At 40.3% G+C, this 20,657-nt stretch overlaps 1 protein-coding gene across 1 annotated transcript in view; it reads right to left on the minus strand.

Annotated features, from left to right (window-relative positions):
• FREM3 (FRAS1 related extracellular matrix 3) overlaps nucleotides 1-20,657 on the minus strand; it is a 113,675-nt gene that overhangs the window by 40,174 nt on the left and 52,844 nt on the right. The window contains exons 4-6 of the mRNA XM_065405346.1: nucleotides 15,821-16,051; nucleotides 14,478-14,603; nucleotides 4,222-4,473 (exon numbers count right to left, since the gene is read on the minus strand). Coding sequence (XP_065261418.1) covers nucleotides 4,222-4,473; nucleotides 14,478-14,603; nucleotides 15,821-16,051 — 609 coding nt within the window. The remainder of the gene's footprint in view (nucleotides 1-4,221; nucleotides 4,474-14,477; nucleotides 14,604-15,820; nucleotides 16,052-20,657) is intronic.

Consider the following 20,657-nt stretch of genomic DNA (forward strand, 5'->3'; position numbering starts at 1 on the left):
GTGTCCCTTTGCAAAATCAAACACTGACAAATAAGAGAGCACGACACTGTATGATTTCTAGAGCTGATATAGGGCAATTTGTTCAGCAGAGTGATGTAAGCTTCGTTATGATTGCATCATCCATGACTTCTAGGAATAACATGATGCAATTCATATCATGTATGACGCAATACCAGCTTCAGATTACATCATTCATTGTTTTGCCTAAAAAGCAAGTACTGTCCAAACCCAGTCATAGATTTATTCATAGATCCAGTCAAAGATGTATTTTAGTCATTTCTGGTTTAAATTGAGATCCCTTCCCTTTATAACTCACTTATCCTCCGCCATTCCCAAGTCAAGGGTCGTATATACTGACCCAATAGCATATCTCGAAAACTAGAGCCAATCAACAATTTTAAGCATCATTTTCGTTCTCAGTGACCCAGAATTAGTAAAGTTTGACTACATTTATTTCAGAAGCATTTTGGCTGTAGAGCAGTGTTATTGCACTGGTGTTTGAATGGCTGACATTTACCTCAGCTACACCAGCTTTACTGTTAGAACAGATTTTCTGTAAGACATTGTTTAATTTGTTAAAGGTGCCATATAAAATATTTAAATAGCACTAAATGTGGTAATAAAACTTTCTACAAACACCTGTAATGTTTACTGCTAACATTTGAATTCACTTTCTTTCTGTTGCAAGGAGAAAGCTTAGGTTGGTTACCCTGTGTGGCTCTGTGACTCTCACTGACATGTTGGAGCTCTAGAAATTCTTATGTCGATCAGCCCCTTAGTTCAAGGCTCTAGTGATCAAATATATCTCTTAGTGCCGACACGCTTGATAATGGTCTATCCGATAACCCAAACCTGTTCCATTAAGCATTTTGAGAAGTGTAAAGCAACAAACACAGGAAATAAAACCCAACACTTTGTTTCTGACTTTCAGGAATCCTCTGGAAAGAAATCTTTTAAACCAAATCTTAAAAAAAAAAAAAAAAAAAAAATTATTTGGGTTTGATCACACACAGCGCAGTTACCGAGTGTTGAGCATACACGTGCAAGGTAAAAAATGATTACTGGTACAGGTCGTGCACATGGAGCCTGATCCAGCATTAGTGAGAGAAGTGCAGTGTGGCTGCCAAGTTGCTCATGACTATTAAAGCATAAGAGGAGGCCTTGCTAAGCTTCTTATTTGAATGATAAAGATCATGCTTCTACCTACCTAGCCCTCCAAGGGTCAGATCCTACGCTCACTGAAACCAATGGCAAAACTCCCAGTGACTTCAGTGGTACCAGATCAGCCCCATAGAGGCTAATATTATGCACTCATCTGAGTGCTCAAGTCTGTCTCCTCAGACACATCCGTTCTCTACTCACTTATCCCATTTGTACCCTGTGCATTTGCAGTGAAGGGCATTCAGAGCTGAGACTGTACCATTCAGCGTGGAGGACTATGGCTAGCACTTCCCCTTAATCTTATCTGCCCCCAAGTGCAATCTCCACTCACAATTGTGCTGGAGTGCAACAACCTTCTGCACCATGCAACCACTTAACAGCATCTTTTCTTGTAAAATCAAATGCTTTTTATACACAGAGGTGCCTCTGTTTGAACCAACTGGACTTTTTTGACTTAGCTCACACTCCCCAACACTGACCATTTCTTGATTTATACCTCTGAAAAGCGCAAGGTGAAAGGCAGTGGAGAAGCAGGCACCATGAGTGCAACTTTGCCACTAGCTCCAGAGTCCTCTTTCATTGGTTTGTGTCAGACCAGCTCCTCTGCGCCTTCCATTAGGCTTTGGTGCAGCTCAGAGGACTAACAGAACTGTGGCACAGTGCACCTAGTCACGAGTAATTTGGTCAAAGAACTCTGTGCTGAGTTACCAAAGAAATTAAACACATTGTTTGGGAGGCTTGGGCATACTCTTTGTATCTATTGTTTTTAGCTTTTAAAAGCTATCATTATTATTCCAGTAGGAAAGAGGCATTTTTCTGGTTTGAGAGTGCCTGCAAATCCCATTAAGCGTAACAATTTGAAATGTCAATTTGGCCCAAGTGTTCTGTCCAAAGCTCAAATCCAACACCAGCTACCAAAATTTGGGAGACAGAAAGTTGTTCAGCTTCTCATCTCTAGATCCAAAACCACCTATGTAGTTTTGGTTTCCAGATCAGATCCCACAACAGCAGGGGCCTGTTTTCTGGATCCAGTTCAGATTTGGCTCAGGATGACTGAAATCTCATGAAATCATCCAGTCTCAGAAGACTTCAGTCATTTTGGATCAAATTCCTCCAAGGACAATTCACAAGACTTCTGAACCTAAGCCCAAACCCTAGTTCAGTCTGAGACACAAATGTCAAACCATAGCTGAAATTAAATCCAGATTTTGTCTAAACACCACCTCCTCGGACTACTATTAGCTCTTAAAAACTCCTCTCTTGAAATCTGAAGGGGACATGTTTCACTTTGAAGTCAATGGGATTGCTCAGATGCTTATAGTTAAGCATATACTTAAGCTGGACTGAGGCCTTAGAAAGTTCTATGACTAAAAGAGACAAGCAGAATAGCCTGACGCAAATCAAGGACCGATAAGAGGCAAGCTGCACAACAGTGGCAATTCTCAGTTGCACCCTTTGATGGCATTAAGCTTGAGACAAGCACATAGCATGGGAAGCAGTTTTTAGCTACAGCTACTAAGTGGATTTTTTTTCCATGCAGGTAAAAAACCTGGTTTTTAAATCTGGAAAAGCTCTTTTCTTTTCATGGTGGCTTAATTCCTCCTTTATGCTCTCTTCCTGTTCCCAAAATAGGATAAAGGAGCAGCGATGTCACTGTCAGCAGAAATTACAATGGCTTTTAGACAAGCCTCATCTAGTTAAAGACCATTACATTTTCATTAACTTAAATACCTTGGCCAAATTCATCCCTGATGTAACTCCACTAGCTTCAGGAGAATTGCACCAGGGATGAATATGACCCATTCTCCTCTTTTCTTCATTTGAGAAAATAACATATGATCTGTCCACATATCAATTTGCTCGTGTCTGTCTTGAATAGCTGAATTTCTGCAGGACAGGAAAAGTTAGATAAAAACAATGCTTAATAGTAATACTTGTTTCTGGATCTTGGTTTTATTAACATCTCTGCTTCATTTAACATAGTGAAGTACATTTTTATTGTGGTGCATAGAAAGTTAGGCCCAAAATTCCCATGACTATTGAAGGGAGTGGTATGCTTTGAGCCTCACTGAAAACACAAATCACTGCTTCAAGAGTTCAAAGATCCCCTACTCCTACACCTGAACACTATGGAATATAGTAAGGTGATGTGGTTAGTTAGTGCACTAGCCTGTTGCCTCTAAAGATCAAGGTTCAAATCCTGTTTCTATCACAAGTGAAAAATTGTTTTATAGTCAGAGCCTAAACCCTAAAGACTCTCCTTACAAAATCTCTGCCTAAAACAACACAATTAGATTCTGATCAAAAAAGGACTGGATTAGCATGGATAGTGAAGATTAGTATTGAAATACATCCGATACACTATGCAGCTAAAATACATAGCTCGTCCTTTGCTGTCTCTGTATCGTATAACCAGATCCTGAACCAAATTCTTTTTCTTTCTTTCTTACCATCTCATAAAAACACACAATATCCATATCTTCCCAATAAAGTGATTAAACTAAACATATCAGGGTACAGTGTGTCATAAAATAAATGAGCCATTCCCAGCTGCATACTATCTACTTCTAATCTTCAACCTCACCTAATAATATATAGTAAAAATTCTATCCAGGGAATGGTACTTCACAGAGAAAAAAGTCTAATGCTAGATATGGATTGCATTCCGAAAACTAGACTAATCCTACACCTGTGCAAAATATTCAAAATAAGCATAGATTTGTACCTCAGTGATACAATAGCCAGTCTAATCTAATAGATCAATCCTTGGTTAATAAAATTGCAAGACTGCTCCTAGATAAGGAATAAAATTCAGTGTAATCCTGGACTCTTTACTTCAGTAAGAAAATAGCTAGTGTAAACCCAGATCTATGATTCAGATAACCATTTGATCCTAAACCTACACTTCAATAGAACAATAGAACTCCTAGGCCTATGCCCTTGTATCATAAAATAGTTTAACCTTAGCTTTGTGTGATGGAAAAATATGGTGAAAAAAAGGCACCTAGCACGATAAGATCTACAAATGAAAACAGAATAAAATTGCTTCTGCCTACTCACCATCCTCTGTGCTAGCCAGGATTACCACTTTGGTGCTAGGAAATTTAGCGCCGATTTGCCCACCAATCGGCACGCTCAGTGTGACATTGAAGGTCTCATCTTCCTCATACAAGGAATCATCAATAATGATGATGCGACAGGTTTTCTCTCTCTGGTCCTTATCAAAGTGGATGATGCTGGTATGATCTTCAGGACGGGAGATGTAGTCAGAATAGGATAACACAGTGGAGGGATTTGTGCCTGTGGCAGAGCCTACATTGGGGGTGGGAGGGAGAGGGAAGAGAGAGAGAGAAAATGAATGAAAGGGAATCAGAATATTGAGGAAAAACCAGTCCTTCCACACTGAAACACAACAAAAAATGGTTTAAATGTATTTTATGCTGGTGCTGAAGTATAAATATATTAAAAGTAATTACTTAAACACAGGTAAAAATTTGTTGAGTTCTCACAATTAACTGCATAAAGTGTTAATATATTTCATGTCTTGAATAATATGCATGGAATAATGGGTAGCCACTTGCATTTTTATTCCTATATGTGTGTTATCACAAGAGTAAAAACAAACCTTTTGCTTCTTGAAGTTACATTTTTTAAGCTATTAAAACTCATTTGACACAACAGTGAACGAATGCATTCCCTTTGAAAAGTAATTTTAAGTTGCAGCATTGTTTTTTAAACTAACATCTATGGGTCAGATCCTGCAGCTCTTTTTTAAGCGTGACTATGACTTCAATGGACTTCCTCAAGTATAGATGAGAGCAGATTTTGGCCTATAACAAATTAAACATTACTTCTGATCTTTGTTGTACAGGATACTCAAATACTGGGATGTCAAGAGTGTGTATGCAAAAATTAATATATTGTAATGAAATAAAGCAACTATTTCTTTCTGTCCTGGCAGAAAAAGACAATTTCATTTGATCATCAAGTTGAGAAATCACACAAGTTCTCTGCCTGCAAATGGTGCCTGGATTGGACCCCCCCACACTGTTGAAAGGTGATGATCAGTAGACAAATCTACATCTAGACAAATCTTCATAAATCCTTTTGCTCATTAGAACTGCTACATTTTTACTACGAACAAATCCTTTAAGGATCGATCTTGTATTGCACACCCAGAATGCTCACTGAAGTTTAAGATCAGGATCTCAATCAAACAAATGGTAGGAATTCAGGCTCAACTTCCATCTCGCTGTAATTACTAGGACATAAAAATCACTCTGGCTGACAAATATATTTACTTAATCTAAACACTGTGAGCCAAAATTTAAGACTTAGATGCCTAAAGTGAGACAATTAAATCTATTTTAAACACCTTAAGTAGCTGGCTGATTCTCCAGAGGGCTGAACAAATTCTCATCTTGCAGTGACACCATGGTCCCCAATGTGCAGACTGGGTCTTTCATGTGTCAGACAGGTACATGTAAGTACCTTTCAGGGATAGGAATGCATTAGGATAAAAAAATAACAGTGAAGTGGAGGCTGCCACATTTAGGGCTTTGGCTAAAACTCTGTTTTACTTGCAACCAGTTTGCTGGCCACATAGAACAACATAGCAATTAGGGTAATTGATTGTCTATTTGGGCAAAATGGCCAGTATTGCTAAGGCCAGACAGATTGACAACCCACAGGGATGCAAAGTCCTAAATCGCTCAGTGAGATCTTTTGTGCCCCAGCATACCACAAAAGAAGAAGGGAGGGGAATGCTAGTAAACCCCTGCAAATCTCTCGTAAAGGAACAAATGACCTTTGAGTCCTTGACTTTCTAAAGATTCCTGCCAGTCACGGAGGCTTTCTGACTATGACAGCCAAGGTAAGGAGCAAAATGGAAGGAGAAGACTTTAAACAGACTTTCTGAACTAGAAGTTAAAAAGAAAAAAAGGCTACAAAACTGAGAATGAGCTTCCATTTTTCCTGCTCAGAGAGCATGCAGAATGTTGATATCACAGGCTTTGATTAGCTGATAGAGGACTTCTTTCTACATGAAAAAGAGTCTCATCAAAATCTCCACATTTCACTGCTCAGACTAAATGCCAGCATCTATCTAAGCTTAGTTTCATTTATTAATGGTGATTGCCTTATCTTTATGAAATCTACTGCCCTAGTACATTTTATTTTTATCATCAAATAGTTATCTGGTATATATTATAATAGGCAGCATTTTGCCCTCCTCTGTCATCTTCCTTTTTCAATTTATAGTAAATTCAACAATAATCAGCTCCGACAGACAGATCCAGAGATTACAGCATTATCCTGAGTGCACTGTGTATGTAGGTAAATTCTGTTGGGAAATTTAAGATTTAAAAACAAAAAACCCCTCTGTGATATAAATCTAATTCTCAGTGCTCTGCCTGTATTCATGAAAGTAATTCCATATGTAGTATCAAATTAGGAATGAGCACAATTCCAGTTGCATCTGGAAATCCCTGAACTTTTGGGGAAGCTGGGATCTGGGTCTGCATTTTGCAGCTGTCATCTACCCCTTATGATATGTCTATATTGCAGCTGGGAACAAGGCTCCCTGCCCAAGGAGACAGACTCGCACTAGCTTGGCTTGAGCTAGGGCGCTAATAATAGAAGAGTGGCCTTTCTGGCACTGGTAGAGGCTCAGGCTAGCCACCTGAGCTCAGACCCAGGGGATTGGGTGAGTGTGAGCTAGGATGCTCACCTGAGAGTCTGCTGGTGCTGCAACGCTATTTTTAGTGTGTTAGCACAAGAGTCTGTCTGCTCAGGCTGGGAGGCACATTCCCAGCTGCAGCGCAGATATACCTGTAATGACCCACCCAAAAATCTGGATCTGAATTTAGGGAAAGTTTGAATCAAAATCTGGATCTGATCTTTGCAGCTCAGGCCCATCTCTTCATAAAATGCCCTATCTAATGAAGTAGGGTAACAACTCTGTTAAAAAGTATTATGTTTTAAAGTACTGAGGAAAACAATTTGTGGAATGTCCTATGTCCATCACCTACAGGAAAGAGAAGTGGAAATCAATGCCTTTGGTGTGACAATTTTGAAATATAAATTCCTATTAAAGTATCAGTTTAGATCAGTGATTCGCAAGTTTTTGTACTGGTGACCTCTTTCACATAGCAAGTCTCTGAGTATGACCCCTCTTATGAATTAGAAACACTTTTTTATATATTTAACACCATTATAAATGCTGGAGGCAAAGCGGGGTTTGGGATGTAAGCTGACAGCTCATGACCCCCTACATAATAACCTCACGACCCCCTGAAGGGTCCTGACCCCCAGTTTGAGAACCCCTGGTTTAGATGATGTTTCATATACAGTAAAAGGATTAGGGATCCATTACCATGCAGTATGGTCCCACGGTCACTGAAGTCAATGAGACCACTCGTACCTAAAATTAGGCACATTCTAAAGTACCGTGCTGAATCAGGACCTATATCATCAACAAAGGATACGTAGTGAAATGTTTTCAATTAGAAGTTTTGTTATTGGTATTTCTGCTTCACCTAATTCTACTGTGAAGCTGTTGCTAAAGAAAAGCTGAATGGCGCGGTAGAGTTTTGATTATCCTTCTGCTTCACTAGGACAGGAGAAAGGAAAATGCCTATCTGAGTGTAATTATAAAGGGATTATGACACTGTTCTCCAATCAATCCACTATCTGGCCCCTGTATATATATATATTTGAGCAGTGATACAAGCTGCCTGAATCTCTCTCTTTCTCTTTTTTTTTAAAGAAACTTCCAAAATGCTGCCTGCCTCTGACTGAGTTATTAACCAACCATAATTTCACAGGATGTTTGAGACATTAACAGTGGTGAGGAATACAGGTTTTACTATATTCTGTGGAAAGGCTCCACGTCTTTGGCTTCTCCTCCCCTCTCCCGCCACAAACTGATGTATTCTTCCCCTTCATGGAGGTAAAACTACTTTCTCCCTTCATTGGGAAGCTCATCCAATGATAAAGATCTTGTCCATCAATGAAGAACTGTTTATCCTTAGAAAAAGCAAATGTGGAAAGAAAGAAATTTATATAAATGTAGTGGCTGATTTTTTTCAATAAAAGAAACAGCATAAAAGTATGTGGCTGACAACCCCCCACAAAGATTTAGACAAACAGATACAATCTGTGTGTCATATACTGCCTATAAATGTCTTATTAACACTGAGAATAACTCTCCAGATTATGAAAGAATTTCTCCTCAACAAACCATATGCCTTTGCTTTTTGACCATCTAGCTGAGGTCACCGGGACAGTGATTTCACTTTCTTTTCAGCATCCATCCAAACTCGCGGGTGTTCAATTAGCTTCCTTCATTTATAGCACAATATGCAGGGGTAAAATGTGTCAGTTTTTGTCCTTCCACACTACAGAAGAGAAAATTCTCACTCCAGTAATCCAATAAAGGGCCAAACTGCATCTTTCCCTCACATGGAAAACCCATGAGAGGCTTAGAGGGGTCAAAACACTTGGTAAGGTTCACCTCACAGAATCTTTTCCCCCTCAGTGAGAGAAATTTGGGGGTTCATGGAGGATAGAAGTATGTTGTCTGAATCCCAGATTCCCTGGATCCATAGAGAAGGGAATCCCCAGTCTTGTGGAATCCTAGTTTGTTTGTCTTTGTCTTCTGCCTGTCCAATGCAACTTGGCTCCCGGAAGCCATATTATTGTAAAGTAATAGTGTGCAACACTGGATCTGATCCTGTGAGGTGCAGAGTGCCCTTAACTCTACTAGGAGCAAAGCTGCTGAGTATCTTCCAGGATCAGGCTGACAGATTATACAAGCTTGGATAAAACAGTTCTGATCTCCCTCTTTCATGTAGTCTACATACACTGAGATACTAAAAGAATATTGCATTTTACAGTATAAAGAGGAGTTGCGAGAGCTACACCTATGCAGTATATCTGAATCACTTTAAATCACCATATCTGCATGTGCAAATGTGTCAGTGACTGAATCGTGGACAGTCCTGCCTACCAGTTAGAGTTGAATCCAGATGGGGCAGGTCTGAGAGAAGCCAAAGGTGGTAGCTGGGAGTCAAAGACCAAAGCCTATGCCAAAGGCATTGCAGTTCGAAGGTGGAGCCGAGGTCTGAGCTGGGAGTCAGAGGTCAGGAAGGAGCTGGGGGCTGGAGCAGGCTGGGGCTGGGGCACAGGAGCAAGGCTAGAGGCAGTGGAAGCAGGGACAGGAACAAGTGCAGCTGCAGGCAAGGAATGTGTTGAGCAGCCACTGGCCTGCTGCTGCTACTGAGCTTAAGTATCAGCCTGTAGACTCCAGCAGCCAATCAGGTGGCACAGTCAGACAGCTTCACTCATTGGCTTGCCACGAGACTGGATCTGCTGCAGGCTGGCCCCTGACAAAACGCCACTGAGAAAGCTCCATGGCGAAAGTTAGTGAAGCTAAAGCAATCTAATCTCTGTAATACGGCTATAGGCCAGTGTAATATTTGCATCTTGTCATGAGACCCCACAACTGGGCTGACATACTTAACATCTGAAACTTCAACAGGCTCCTCCTTCCCAACAGCCGACATGCTTCACAAACCCAAACCTATTTGCCTTAATGGATCTATAAATCTTTCAGCATGTGCAGAAACCAGAGAGCGTTTCCTAAAAGCAAAAAACCCCAACAACTCTCTTTATATATGCTGTTCACAACCTCTCCCACTATGGTCTGTATAATCTGAGTAAGAAGGTATCCTTTAACATAGGAGGGGTTGGTAGCACAGTCTATTATTAAGGTTGTCCAAAGTATGTCCCATTATAAGAATCTATTTTCAGTTGTTTATAACTTTGACAAACTACAGACAATAGTTTCTTTCACTATACAACCCTGATTCATCCCCAAAGCAGGTCTATCTGTGCACTGAGTGAAGCAGGGGTTCTGTGAAAAAAATAATCCGTGGTGATGTAATTAAAGACTGTATCATAACATATACACGCAAAGGGGCTGAATTATGTTTACACAGGAAACCTTAATTCAGGCATTTCCTATCTTTTGAGTACTTGACTTTAAAACCTGAAGAATGTTAATTTAATGTAGGTTTTTGTGTTTAGTAAGAGATATGTTGTTGGTTTAAACACGCAGTCAACTGTATTTGGTAAGGTGCAGTTCTTAAGACTCCAGCAGATTTGTTTTAAGGGCTAAGCTGAAACCACTGTGAGACTATAGCTATTATGACCTGATACACATGAAATAAGGGCATAACTGTGAGGTCAAGGTCCTCTTAGATCCCTGTACTATAGGTATTGTTTATGAATGGTCACTCAAATATCTTACAGATGAACTGCCAAGTTAAAATGAAAAATGCAAGCTAAGGCCCCTATCCTACAAATTACTGTGGGTGGGTGGATACCTTTACCCACACAGTCCCACCAAAACCAAATAGGGCTCCATGCAGGAATAGAGGTCTGCCTACACCGAGATAACTGAAAGATCAGGGCCATAGGGGCTAATTGTGTCAGCAATGCTACCAAATTATTCACTCTGGGATGTCCTTAGCTAAGCAGAGAGCACCAGAGGATTTTACAATCACTGAAAAGAATATTTTAAAATGTAAGCTACAAGGTATTTCAGAGCTGTATTGCCCGGCCTGGGGCATGGTCAGTGGGGCAGTTAGCATACATTTCTGGGTTTATATATCTTGTAAATTAATTTCTGAAGTACACTGATTGTATAAACTTTTGATCTGAGCATGGTCTCAAGCTGCACAAACATGGTCCATCCAGCCAGGGCCGCCCACAGTGAGGGGCAAGTGGGGCAATTTGCCCCAGGCCCCGGGCCCCGCAGGGACCCCCACGAGAGTTTTTCGGGGGCCCTGGAGCAGGGTCCTTCACTCACTCCGGGGCCCCCGGAAAACTCTCGTGGGGCCCGGGCCCCCGGAGCTTCTTTTGCTCCGGGTCTTCGGCGGCAATTTGGCGGTGGGGGGGTCCTTCCGCTCTGGGACCCGCCGCCAAAGTGCCCCCCTGAATCCTCTGGGCGGCCCTGCATCCAGCACACATAAAATAGTTTATCATGAGTGACCCTAGTAACAATGAATGTTCACTCAACAATTTTGTTGTTCACTAGTAACAATTTTGTGTATGTAGGCCACATGGATCCCGTTCCTGAAAATTTGCTTAAATTTACACACTAAAGAGTTCCACTCATATCAATGGAACTACTCATGGTAGATAAAATTATGCATATGGACCAGAGTTTGTAGGCCACAGAATCCATGCAATTTCACCTTGGAAGATGGACGGCTAAGCTACTGGTTGAAAGATGAAATAGTACTTCAGTGGCAACGAGAACTTCAGAAATATAAACAAAAACAATACGTTAGCTGTAGAGTAATTGCTTATTTTCCTCTATACTATAGTATTTGATTCTGCAATTAATTTTATTAGTGATTAAAGCACAATTTTTGAAATTGGGCAGACTGCAGTTATCTGTTGAATGCCAACAATAGCATCTTGCTCAGAAAGCGTATACCAGACTTTTCGAAAACTATCCCTAAGATGGGCACTAGACAAATGAAAAATAATAGATAACACTGGTCTACAATTTTTGAGAAGTCGTCTGCTTCAGAGATAAAATGTGCTATTTATTATGTATTTTGATGTGCTGAATTCAAATATGACAATTAAAACAACTGATTGGCTACTGTTTCCAAGATACTTAAGTTTTTACATTTTATGTCTATGTATATTGTGTAGATAGTAGAGTTTTAATCATAAATTGTAAACCTAGGTCTTTTCATGTGTTTATGGTTGCTTTACATGATAATATTTCACCTGTCCTGTTTATGTCACACTTTAAAAATCAGCAAAAGGGTTATATAAATAAAATTTATTATGAAACAAACGGCAAAAAACTATTATGTACATAGTTTAGTCCTATTCAGTGTCTACTCGGCGCTTCTTGGCTTGTCTCTTGTATTCATTAAATGGAGCATCTCTTGTCACTGTCCAGCAATAGTCTGCAAGCATTGATGGGCTCCATTTGCCCTGATAGCGTTTCATCATTGTTGCAATGTCCTGGTGAAATCGCTCGCCGTGCTCATCGCTCACTGCTCCGCAGTTCGGTGGAAAAAAATCTAGATGAGAGTGCAAAAAATGTATCTTTAGTGACATGTTGCAACCAAGGCTTTTGTATGCCTTGAGGAGGTTTTCCACCAACAACCTGTAGTTGTCTGCCTTGTTGTTTCCGAGAAAATTTATTGCCACTAACTGGAAGGCTTTCCATGCCGTCTTTTCCTTGCCACGCAGTGCATGGTCAAATGCATCATCTCGAAGAAGTTCACGAATCTGAGGACCAACAAAGACACCTTCCTTTATCTTAGCTTCACTTAACCTTGGAAATTTTCCACGGAGGTACTTGAAAGCTGCTTGTGTTTTGTCAATGGCCTTGACAAAGTTCTTCATCAGACCCAGCTTGATGTGTAAGGGTGGTAACAAAATCTTCCTTGATTCAACAAGTGGTGGATGCTGAACACTTTTCCTCCCAGGCTCCAATGACTGTCGGAGTGGCCAATCTTTCTTGATGTAGTGGGAATCTCTTGCACGACTATCCCATTTGCAGAGAAAACAGCAGTACTTTGTGTATCCAGTCTGCAGACCAAGCAAGAGAGCAACAACCTTCAAATCGCCACAAAGCTGCCACTGATGTTGGTCATAGTTTATGCACCTCAAAAGTTGTTTCATGTTGTCATAGGTTTCCTTCATATGGACTGCATGACCAACTGGAATTGATGGCAAAGCATTGCCATTATGCAGTAAAACAGCTTTAAGACTCATCTTCGATGAATCAATGAACAGTCTCCACTCATCTGGATCGTGAACGATGTTGAGGGCTGCCATCACACCATCGATGTTGTTGCAGGCTACAAGATCACCTTCCATGAAGAAGAATGGGACAAGATCCTTTTGACGGTCATGGAACATGGAAACCCTAACATCACCTGCCAGGAGATTCCACTGCTGTAGTCTGGAGCCCAACAGCTCTGCCTTACTCTTGGGTAGTTCCAAATCCCTGACGGGTCATTCAGTTCACCTTGTGTTATGAGGTGTGGTTCAGAGGAGGAAGATGGGAGAAAATGTGGGTCCTGTGACATTGATGGTTCAGGACCAAAAGTTTCATCCTCTTCCTCTTCCTCGTCTGACTCAAGTGAGAATGATTCTGGTGCATCAGGAACCGGCAGTCGTTCTCCGTGGGGTACTGGGCGTATAGCTGATGGAATCTTTGGATAATGCACAGTCCACTTTTTCTTCTTTGACACACCTTTCCCAACTGGAGGCACCATGCAGAAGTAACAATTGCTGGTATGATCTGTTGGCTCTCTCCAAATCATTGGCACTGCAAAAGGCATAGATTTCCTTTTCCTGTTCAACCACTGGCCAAGATTTGTTGCACAAGTGTTGCAGCATATGTGTGGGGCCCACCTCTTGTCCTGATCTCCAATTTTGCAGCCAAAATAAAGGTGATAGGCTTTCTTAACCATAGTGGTTATACTGCGCTTTTGTGATGCAAAAGTCACTTCACCACAAACATAGCAGAAGTTATCTGCACTGTTCACACAAGTACGAGGCATCTCTGCTCACTTGGCTAAACAGAAATGTGTCCCTTTGCAAAATCAAACACTGACAAATAAGAGAGCACGACACTGTATGATTTCTAGAGCTGATATAGGGCAATTTGTTCAGCAGAGTGATGTAAGCTTCGTTATGATTGCATCATCCATGACTTCTAGGAATAACATGATGCAATTCATATCATGTATGAGGCAATACCAGCTTCAGACTGCATCATTCATTGTTTTGCCTAAAAAGCAAGTACTGTCCAAACCCAGTCATAGATTTATTCATAGATCCAGTCAAAGATGTATTTTAGTCATTTCTGGTTTAAATTGAGATCCCTTCCCTTTATAACTCACTTATCCTCCGCCATTCCCAAGTTAAGGGTCGTATATACTGACCCAATAGCGTATCTTGAAAACTAGAGCCAATCAACAATGTTAAGCATCATTTTCGTTCTCAGTGACCCAGAATTAGTAAAGTTTGACTACATTTATTTCAGAAGCATTTTGGCTTTAGAGCAGTGTAACTTGCAACCAAAAATAAGACCTGATCCAAAGCTTATTGAAATCAATAGGACTCTTTCCATTTGATTTCAATAGGCATTGGACTGGCCCCATATTGAATAACATACATGTACATTCATATTAATGAAGTGTCTCTATTACTCCATGTAAAGGCTGGCACAACATTGTATATCTTTGTTATCTTAGTAGTAGTAGGTAATATACCTTGATATGTGGAACAAATGACCATTAGTTCTTGACTGATATCTCCAGATCTCCTAACAGGAATTAACAGCTCACCAATATCTTCCTCTACTCTGTACTCCAGCCAGGGAATGTACACTATAGATTCTGGAAAACAGAAAGGGTAAGAGACAGAGTATAGGTCAGTGCTGATGTCATTGATGAATTTGGTCAATAGAGAGGTCTAATATGCTGTGCTAAATCCTTGTATATTTATGTTTAGCTGCATTCAAACCAATGGGAGTTTGACCTGAATCAGGATTCAACTCAACAACTGAATCAAGACCCCAGGACTCAGCCCATGGACTGCCATGGGAACTGCAGGTGTGTGACGTTATGCCCCATGTTCTTTATGAAAATATGCTTATGATATGGATATGACATAACTAAGATATACTTTATGCAAGATGGCTCATGTAAGATATCATTGGAAAGATTATGATTTACTAAATGTGATTATCCAATTTGTATGCCTGTATCACTTCTGTATCTGAAGTCAGAAATATTGACCATGTATCTGTATTTCAAATGTGCTATTTTGGGTGTCACCCACAACTAGCCCTTCAGGTACAACAATGGAAAAGCCAGAGAGGGCTGATGGCCCATTAGCAAAGACAATGGACTGTGAAAGGGCTTAGTCTTCCTGTGGACGCTCCAGACAGCCTGTAAGTAATGGCTGCCACAGCCCTGCAGAGACATGGGTCACTTGGTACTGGACCCCCATCCCTTGGAATGCCAGTGGTTTTCCACTGGAAAACAAATGGTTCCTGCCATCCCCAAAAGCTATATAAGGCAGGGGAGTGACATCATGGTGGTTCTCCTCTGTCTCCCCACCCAAAGAGACACTGAAAAACACCTGGAAGCAAGAACTGAATTGTGGGGAGAAGAGTTGAGCCCACGTTGGAAGGGCATCGGCTTGTGACTAATACCTGAAGTCCCAAGCTGCAGGCCAGTGCAGCTACCTTTCAAGACTTTCTGTAATCTACCTGTGACAATATTTAGGGTGAGAAATTACTATCTGTAGCTAATTTATTTAGTGAATCAAGCTTAGTTTGCGTGTTTTGATTCATTTGCTTAGTAATCTGCTTTGTTCTGTTTGCTATCCCTTTAACCACTTAAAATCTGCCTTTTATAGTTACTAAAATTTGTTTTGTCTATTATTAAACCCAGTTTATGTAATTTCTAACTGGGGGGGCAAGAAGTTGCGCATATCTCTTTTCACATGGGTGGGGGGGGTCCAACCCGTCATAGGGTGATCAACATTTCTCGGGATCATGAATTTTGTGTTCCAGAATGGCAGAAGGGGAGCAGTAAGTGCCACATACCGTCACCAGGATCCACAATTTCAACTGTTGCTATTTCTGGAAACTCAAGGGCAGCCATGATAGGATCAGACAAAATGATCTGGAAAGTTTCAGATGCTTCATATTCATCATCTATGGTTATCCTCACTCGCCAGGTAGCTGTGGTCTGTCCTGGATTAAACTGGACTTGTCTCTGAGCTTTCCCTTTGAAATCTTTATCCTTTTCTGCTGTTCCATCTTTAGTCCCAATACCTGAGTAAAAATTGGAAAAATTATTGACTTCCCAAAAGTTTATGATTTGTGTAATGAATCAATTGAATAAGACAAGATTATATTTTTTACAAGTGTCTGCCAATTACAGATCTTTAGAAAAAAAAAGTGTTTGTAAGATAGACCATACATTGCTAGAAAATGTATTATGGGGCACATTTTAAAATGTACTCAGGACCTGACCCTGCAAACACTTATGAATATGAAGAACTTTATTGTATGAATAATTCCACTAATTTATCCAATGTGTACCTAAAACCTGTATTGGAATGTACAACTACTTCAGTGTATGGTTTCTTGGCAAATATAGATTTGAATTGAGCAGGTCTGCTCACACTGCAAAATTACTCATATGCATAAGTGTTTTCTGGGTTAGGCTCTCAAGTTGTACCTACAGAAAATGTTACAGGTGCCTGTTGAGGCATGAAAAAAATCTACATGAACTAATTGCATACTTGAGCAGTTACTTGCACACATAAATGCACATTTTTCCTATTCAAATGGATGTGCACATATTCATTGCAGGCACAACACAGGCATCCACATTTAAAAATGTTTGTCCCATCCTAGCACAAATTGGCCACTACATAATCACAATAACATCTTTATTGTAATTTCTCTAGTTGCTTTTTATTGGGTTTGTGCTTGTATTAGTTTAAGATATATGGAATTCTTTCCCATTGATGTAATGGGGAGGGGGCAGAGAGGGATAGCTCAGTGGTTTGAGCGTTGGCCTGCTAAACCCAGGGTTGTGAGTTCAATCCTTGAGGGGGCCACTTAGGGATCTGGGGCAAAAAATCAGTACTTGGTCCTGCTAGTGAAGGCGGGGGGCTGGACTCAATGACCTTTTGGGGTCCCTTCCAGTTCTATGAGATAATAATAATATATGGAGATATACCTATTATATTATTATTTGTTCCCCTATTAGATCCTTGAGGATTTCCCCCATTCACACAACCCTTACTCTTGTAGACCTACTCATGCAGCCACCAACTTGCCAGAGAGAATGACTTGACTGGACCCTTTTCCAGGAATCACACAATATAGAGATGGACAAGCCCTACTAAGTCATTTAATCTGTAGGGTTCTTCCTACAGAAAATTTACTTGTTTTATTCCCAGTCTAGTTTTAAAGTGTTGTAAGTAGTCAGGTTTCCATCACTTCCATTAAGATATTATCCCCCCAGCTAAGAAGGTTTTCCTTTGAAGTTGCACATGGATCCATTTAGTCTAAGCCAAAATTATACTGATAGCGGATTTAACCCTAAGAAGCTTTACACGGATACCTAAATCAGATGGCTAGGGCTGTGACAGCTCTAGCGAACACTCATAAAAGATGTGTGTCTCAGGAGAGAAGTTAAAACAACCAGAATGACAGAGCAGTTGTTCCAGTATGCGAGAGAAATACATACAGAGAGTTACAGTCTCAAAACTTGAACATACAGCTGGAAATCTAAGAGAGGTATGCCACATCTGTGAGTTATAAGATGCATTTTGCTTTTGCTATATACTATCCTTCAAATGTGTCCATAGAGTATTTCCTGTTTCTGTGTCAACTCATTTCACCCCAGCAAGGAAATAACTCATTCCTGAAGTCCAAAATTTCCTGACTGTGTAAGTGCTATAGCTTCATACAACTGTACTTAAAGATCAAGATTCTTGGATTCTCTTCCTGGCTTTGCTTCCAACTTACTGTCTGACTTTGTTCAAATCACTTGAAACCTCTCTGCATCAGTTTACCCATCTGTAAAATGGTCCATATAATAATGACTACCTATTGGGGTGTCATGAGGCTTAAACTGATTAATGTTTGAGATCCACAGATAACAGCATTACAGAAGTACAGTGTTTTTAATAAGAAACATTTTTTAACAAAGTGGAAGGTACCATATTTTAAACATATAGCATAAACCAACCTAGATGTGTATTGCAGAGAAAGAGAGTTATTTCATTTAAAATTTAAAGGGTTTTTGCACTTTAATTTTTCAACTGTAGAAATTTTACAGTTAGGTAAATCGAGAGAGAGAGAGAGCAAACTAATAGACTCCAACTGTGAGTTTAATGAAGCAAGGCTCTATACCCCACCATGGGGTTTGGTGTTCATTACTGTCTAAAGGTTTCTACCCAGCATCAAATCAAATAGGTGGACTTTTTTTTATTATGGTTTGACACTAGCAATTATGAAACACTTTACTTCCCTGAGATGAGAATAATGAGCCCCTGTCATGTTGAATCCCTTACCTGATTATGAGAGAATCGGATATCCTGAAAACTGCAGTGTAAAATCATTCCCAAATTAGGACTCCCAGTTCTTACACTTCAGAAATATTTAGGAATGCTTGACCAAATGGGCCAAATGGACACTGCTACTTAAAATCCTTGATCTGAGGTGCATGGAGTGTAAGCACACCTAGAGCAGAGCATCCATAGGGACACTACTTAAAAAAGAAGGAAGATCTTTTGGCCCTCTTGACCTAGACTTTTTCTAGGTCAAAGAGAAGAGCTCTCTCATTCCTGACCACAGGCATAGGAACCTATTTGTCAAATCAATCCCTCCTGTACAAGAATGCATGGAAAGAGGAAAAGTTACAATTTCTACATATTTGAATCAGTGGAAAACTTCATGCATTCACTAATCGGGAGGTAGGATTAGTTGCCAATAGCTAGTGTAAATGCCCGACTTTCTGAAGGATGATGGATTATACATACAATTGCTATTACAAATTATGGTTTAACTGTAGAACAAATCTTTGTAAAGAGGGTTTTTTCCCTCCTTTTTCTGCCAGTTCATGTAAAGATGACAAAATACCTACTAGCTGTTGCATTACATTTTTCAGTTGTGGGCAGTTGTAATAACAGGCCGGTGAGAAAGGTTACCAACCAGGCCAACACAAATCATTATAATGTATTTATAGATTTTTAGAACAGACGGGACCTTATGGTCATCTAGTCTAATCCTCCTGCAGAATACAGGTCTGAGAATTTCACCCAGTAACTTCTGCATCAAACCCATAACTTCATTTGAGCTATAGCATATCTTTTACAAACATATCCAGTCTTGATTTAGAGATTTCAAGTAACAGACAGTTCACCAGATTCCTAAGTAAGCTGTTCCACTGATTAATTACACTCCCTGTTACAGATTTACACCTTACTTCTAGTCTGAATTTGTCTAGCTTCAGCTTCCAATCATTGGATCTTATTATGCCAGTTTTTGCTAAATTAAAGAGCAGTCTACTATCCAAAATCTCTTCCCCCATGTAGACTGTGATCAAGTCACCTCTTATCCTTCTCTTGGATAAACTGAACAAACTAAGCTCCTGTTGCTATATGGCATGTTTTCCAGACCTCAGATCATTCTTGTAGCTCTTACGGAGGTTGTTTTAAACAAATAAACAGATACGTGGGGGACAAGAGCCAGGATCCAGAAAACAAAAAGAAACAAACAATTATCATCTTCATTATCTTTCATATGTTTTCGCTTCTTCTTTGGAATTCGTTTTATTCACTGTGGGATTTTCCAAGATCCCGAAAGAACCCAACTAGGCTCCCAACTCTCAGTGAAATTTGATGGGTAGGGCACCTGGCTTTCATAGGTGCCTTTTACGCCAACAATAGTATCCCCTACACTGGTGTCAGCCCGTTGAGTCCCTTGTTCTAGCTCAGTGGTTCCTTTTTTCGTCTGCTTCACAAACTGCTCCTACATAGGAGCTTCAACCTCCTGATTCAGAAAGCTGAGGAGCAGAGTGGGTTGGGGAATTTTTCAACAAAATGTTCTTTGTTGAAAAATGCGGATTTGTCGAAACTGGAAACTTTTCACAGGAAAGGCTCAGTTGGTTTAGAGGAATTTCAAAATTCCAAAACAAAAGCTTAGAAATTGTCTAAACATCAACAATTTTCACATTTTCATAATGAACAAATTTGGTTTGCTGGCTTGAAATTTAGAAATGTAAACAAATTATAGTAAAAATTAAATTAAAAATGTTCAAAATTGAAACAAAGTTTAAAACAAAACAGATTTTTTTTTCAGATTTTTTTATTCTTTTCCCCCCCGTTATCTACTTTTCATCCCAATTTGGAACAGGAAGCATAAGTAGCTAGCACATATTGTAAGGCAGAGTGGCCTGTTAACACCTCTGCAATCATAGGACTCAGGCCTTGGTTACACTTGCAAGTTAGAGCACATTAAATCAGCCCTGGGCGCCCTAATTCCTGAGGTGTCCACACTGGCAAGGCACGTAGAGTGCCCAGACTCTGCAGCTGGAGTGTCCCTGGTAATCCACCTCCAGGAGAAGCATAAAGCTTGCTGCGCCCCGGCTGGAGTGCCGCAGTGCCAGTGTGGACGCCCTGGTCTATTAATGCGCTCTGATCGGCCTCCAGAAGTGTCTCACAATGCCTGTTCTAGCCACTCTGGTCATCACTTTGAACTCTACTGCTCTGCCCTCAGGTGACCAACCGTCAGACCCGCCCTTTACATTCTCTGGGAATTTTGAAATTCCCTTTCCTCAGCCAGACATGGAATGCTCACAGCTTATCTTTCCAAGTGACCATGCCTCCAGTATGGAGCAATGGCAAGGTGCTGGACCTCA

The sequence above is a fragment of the Emys orbicularis genome, chromosome 5 (genome assembly GCF_028017835.1).
Source record: "Emys orbicularis isolate rEmyOrb1 chromosome 5, rEmyOrb1.hap1, whole genome shotgun sequence".
NCBI lineage: Eukaryota > Metazoa > Chordata > Testudines > Emydidae > Emys > Emys orbicularis.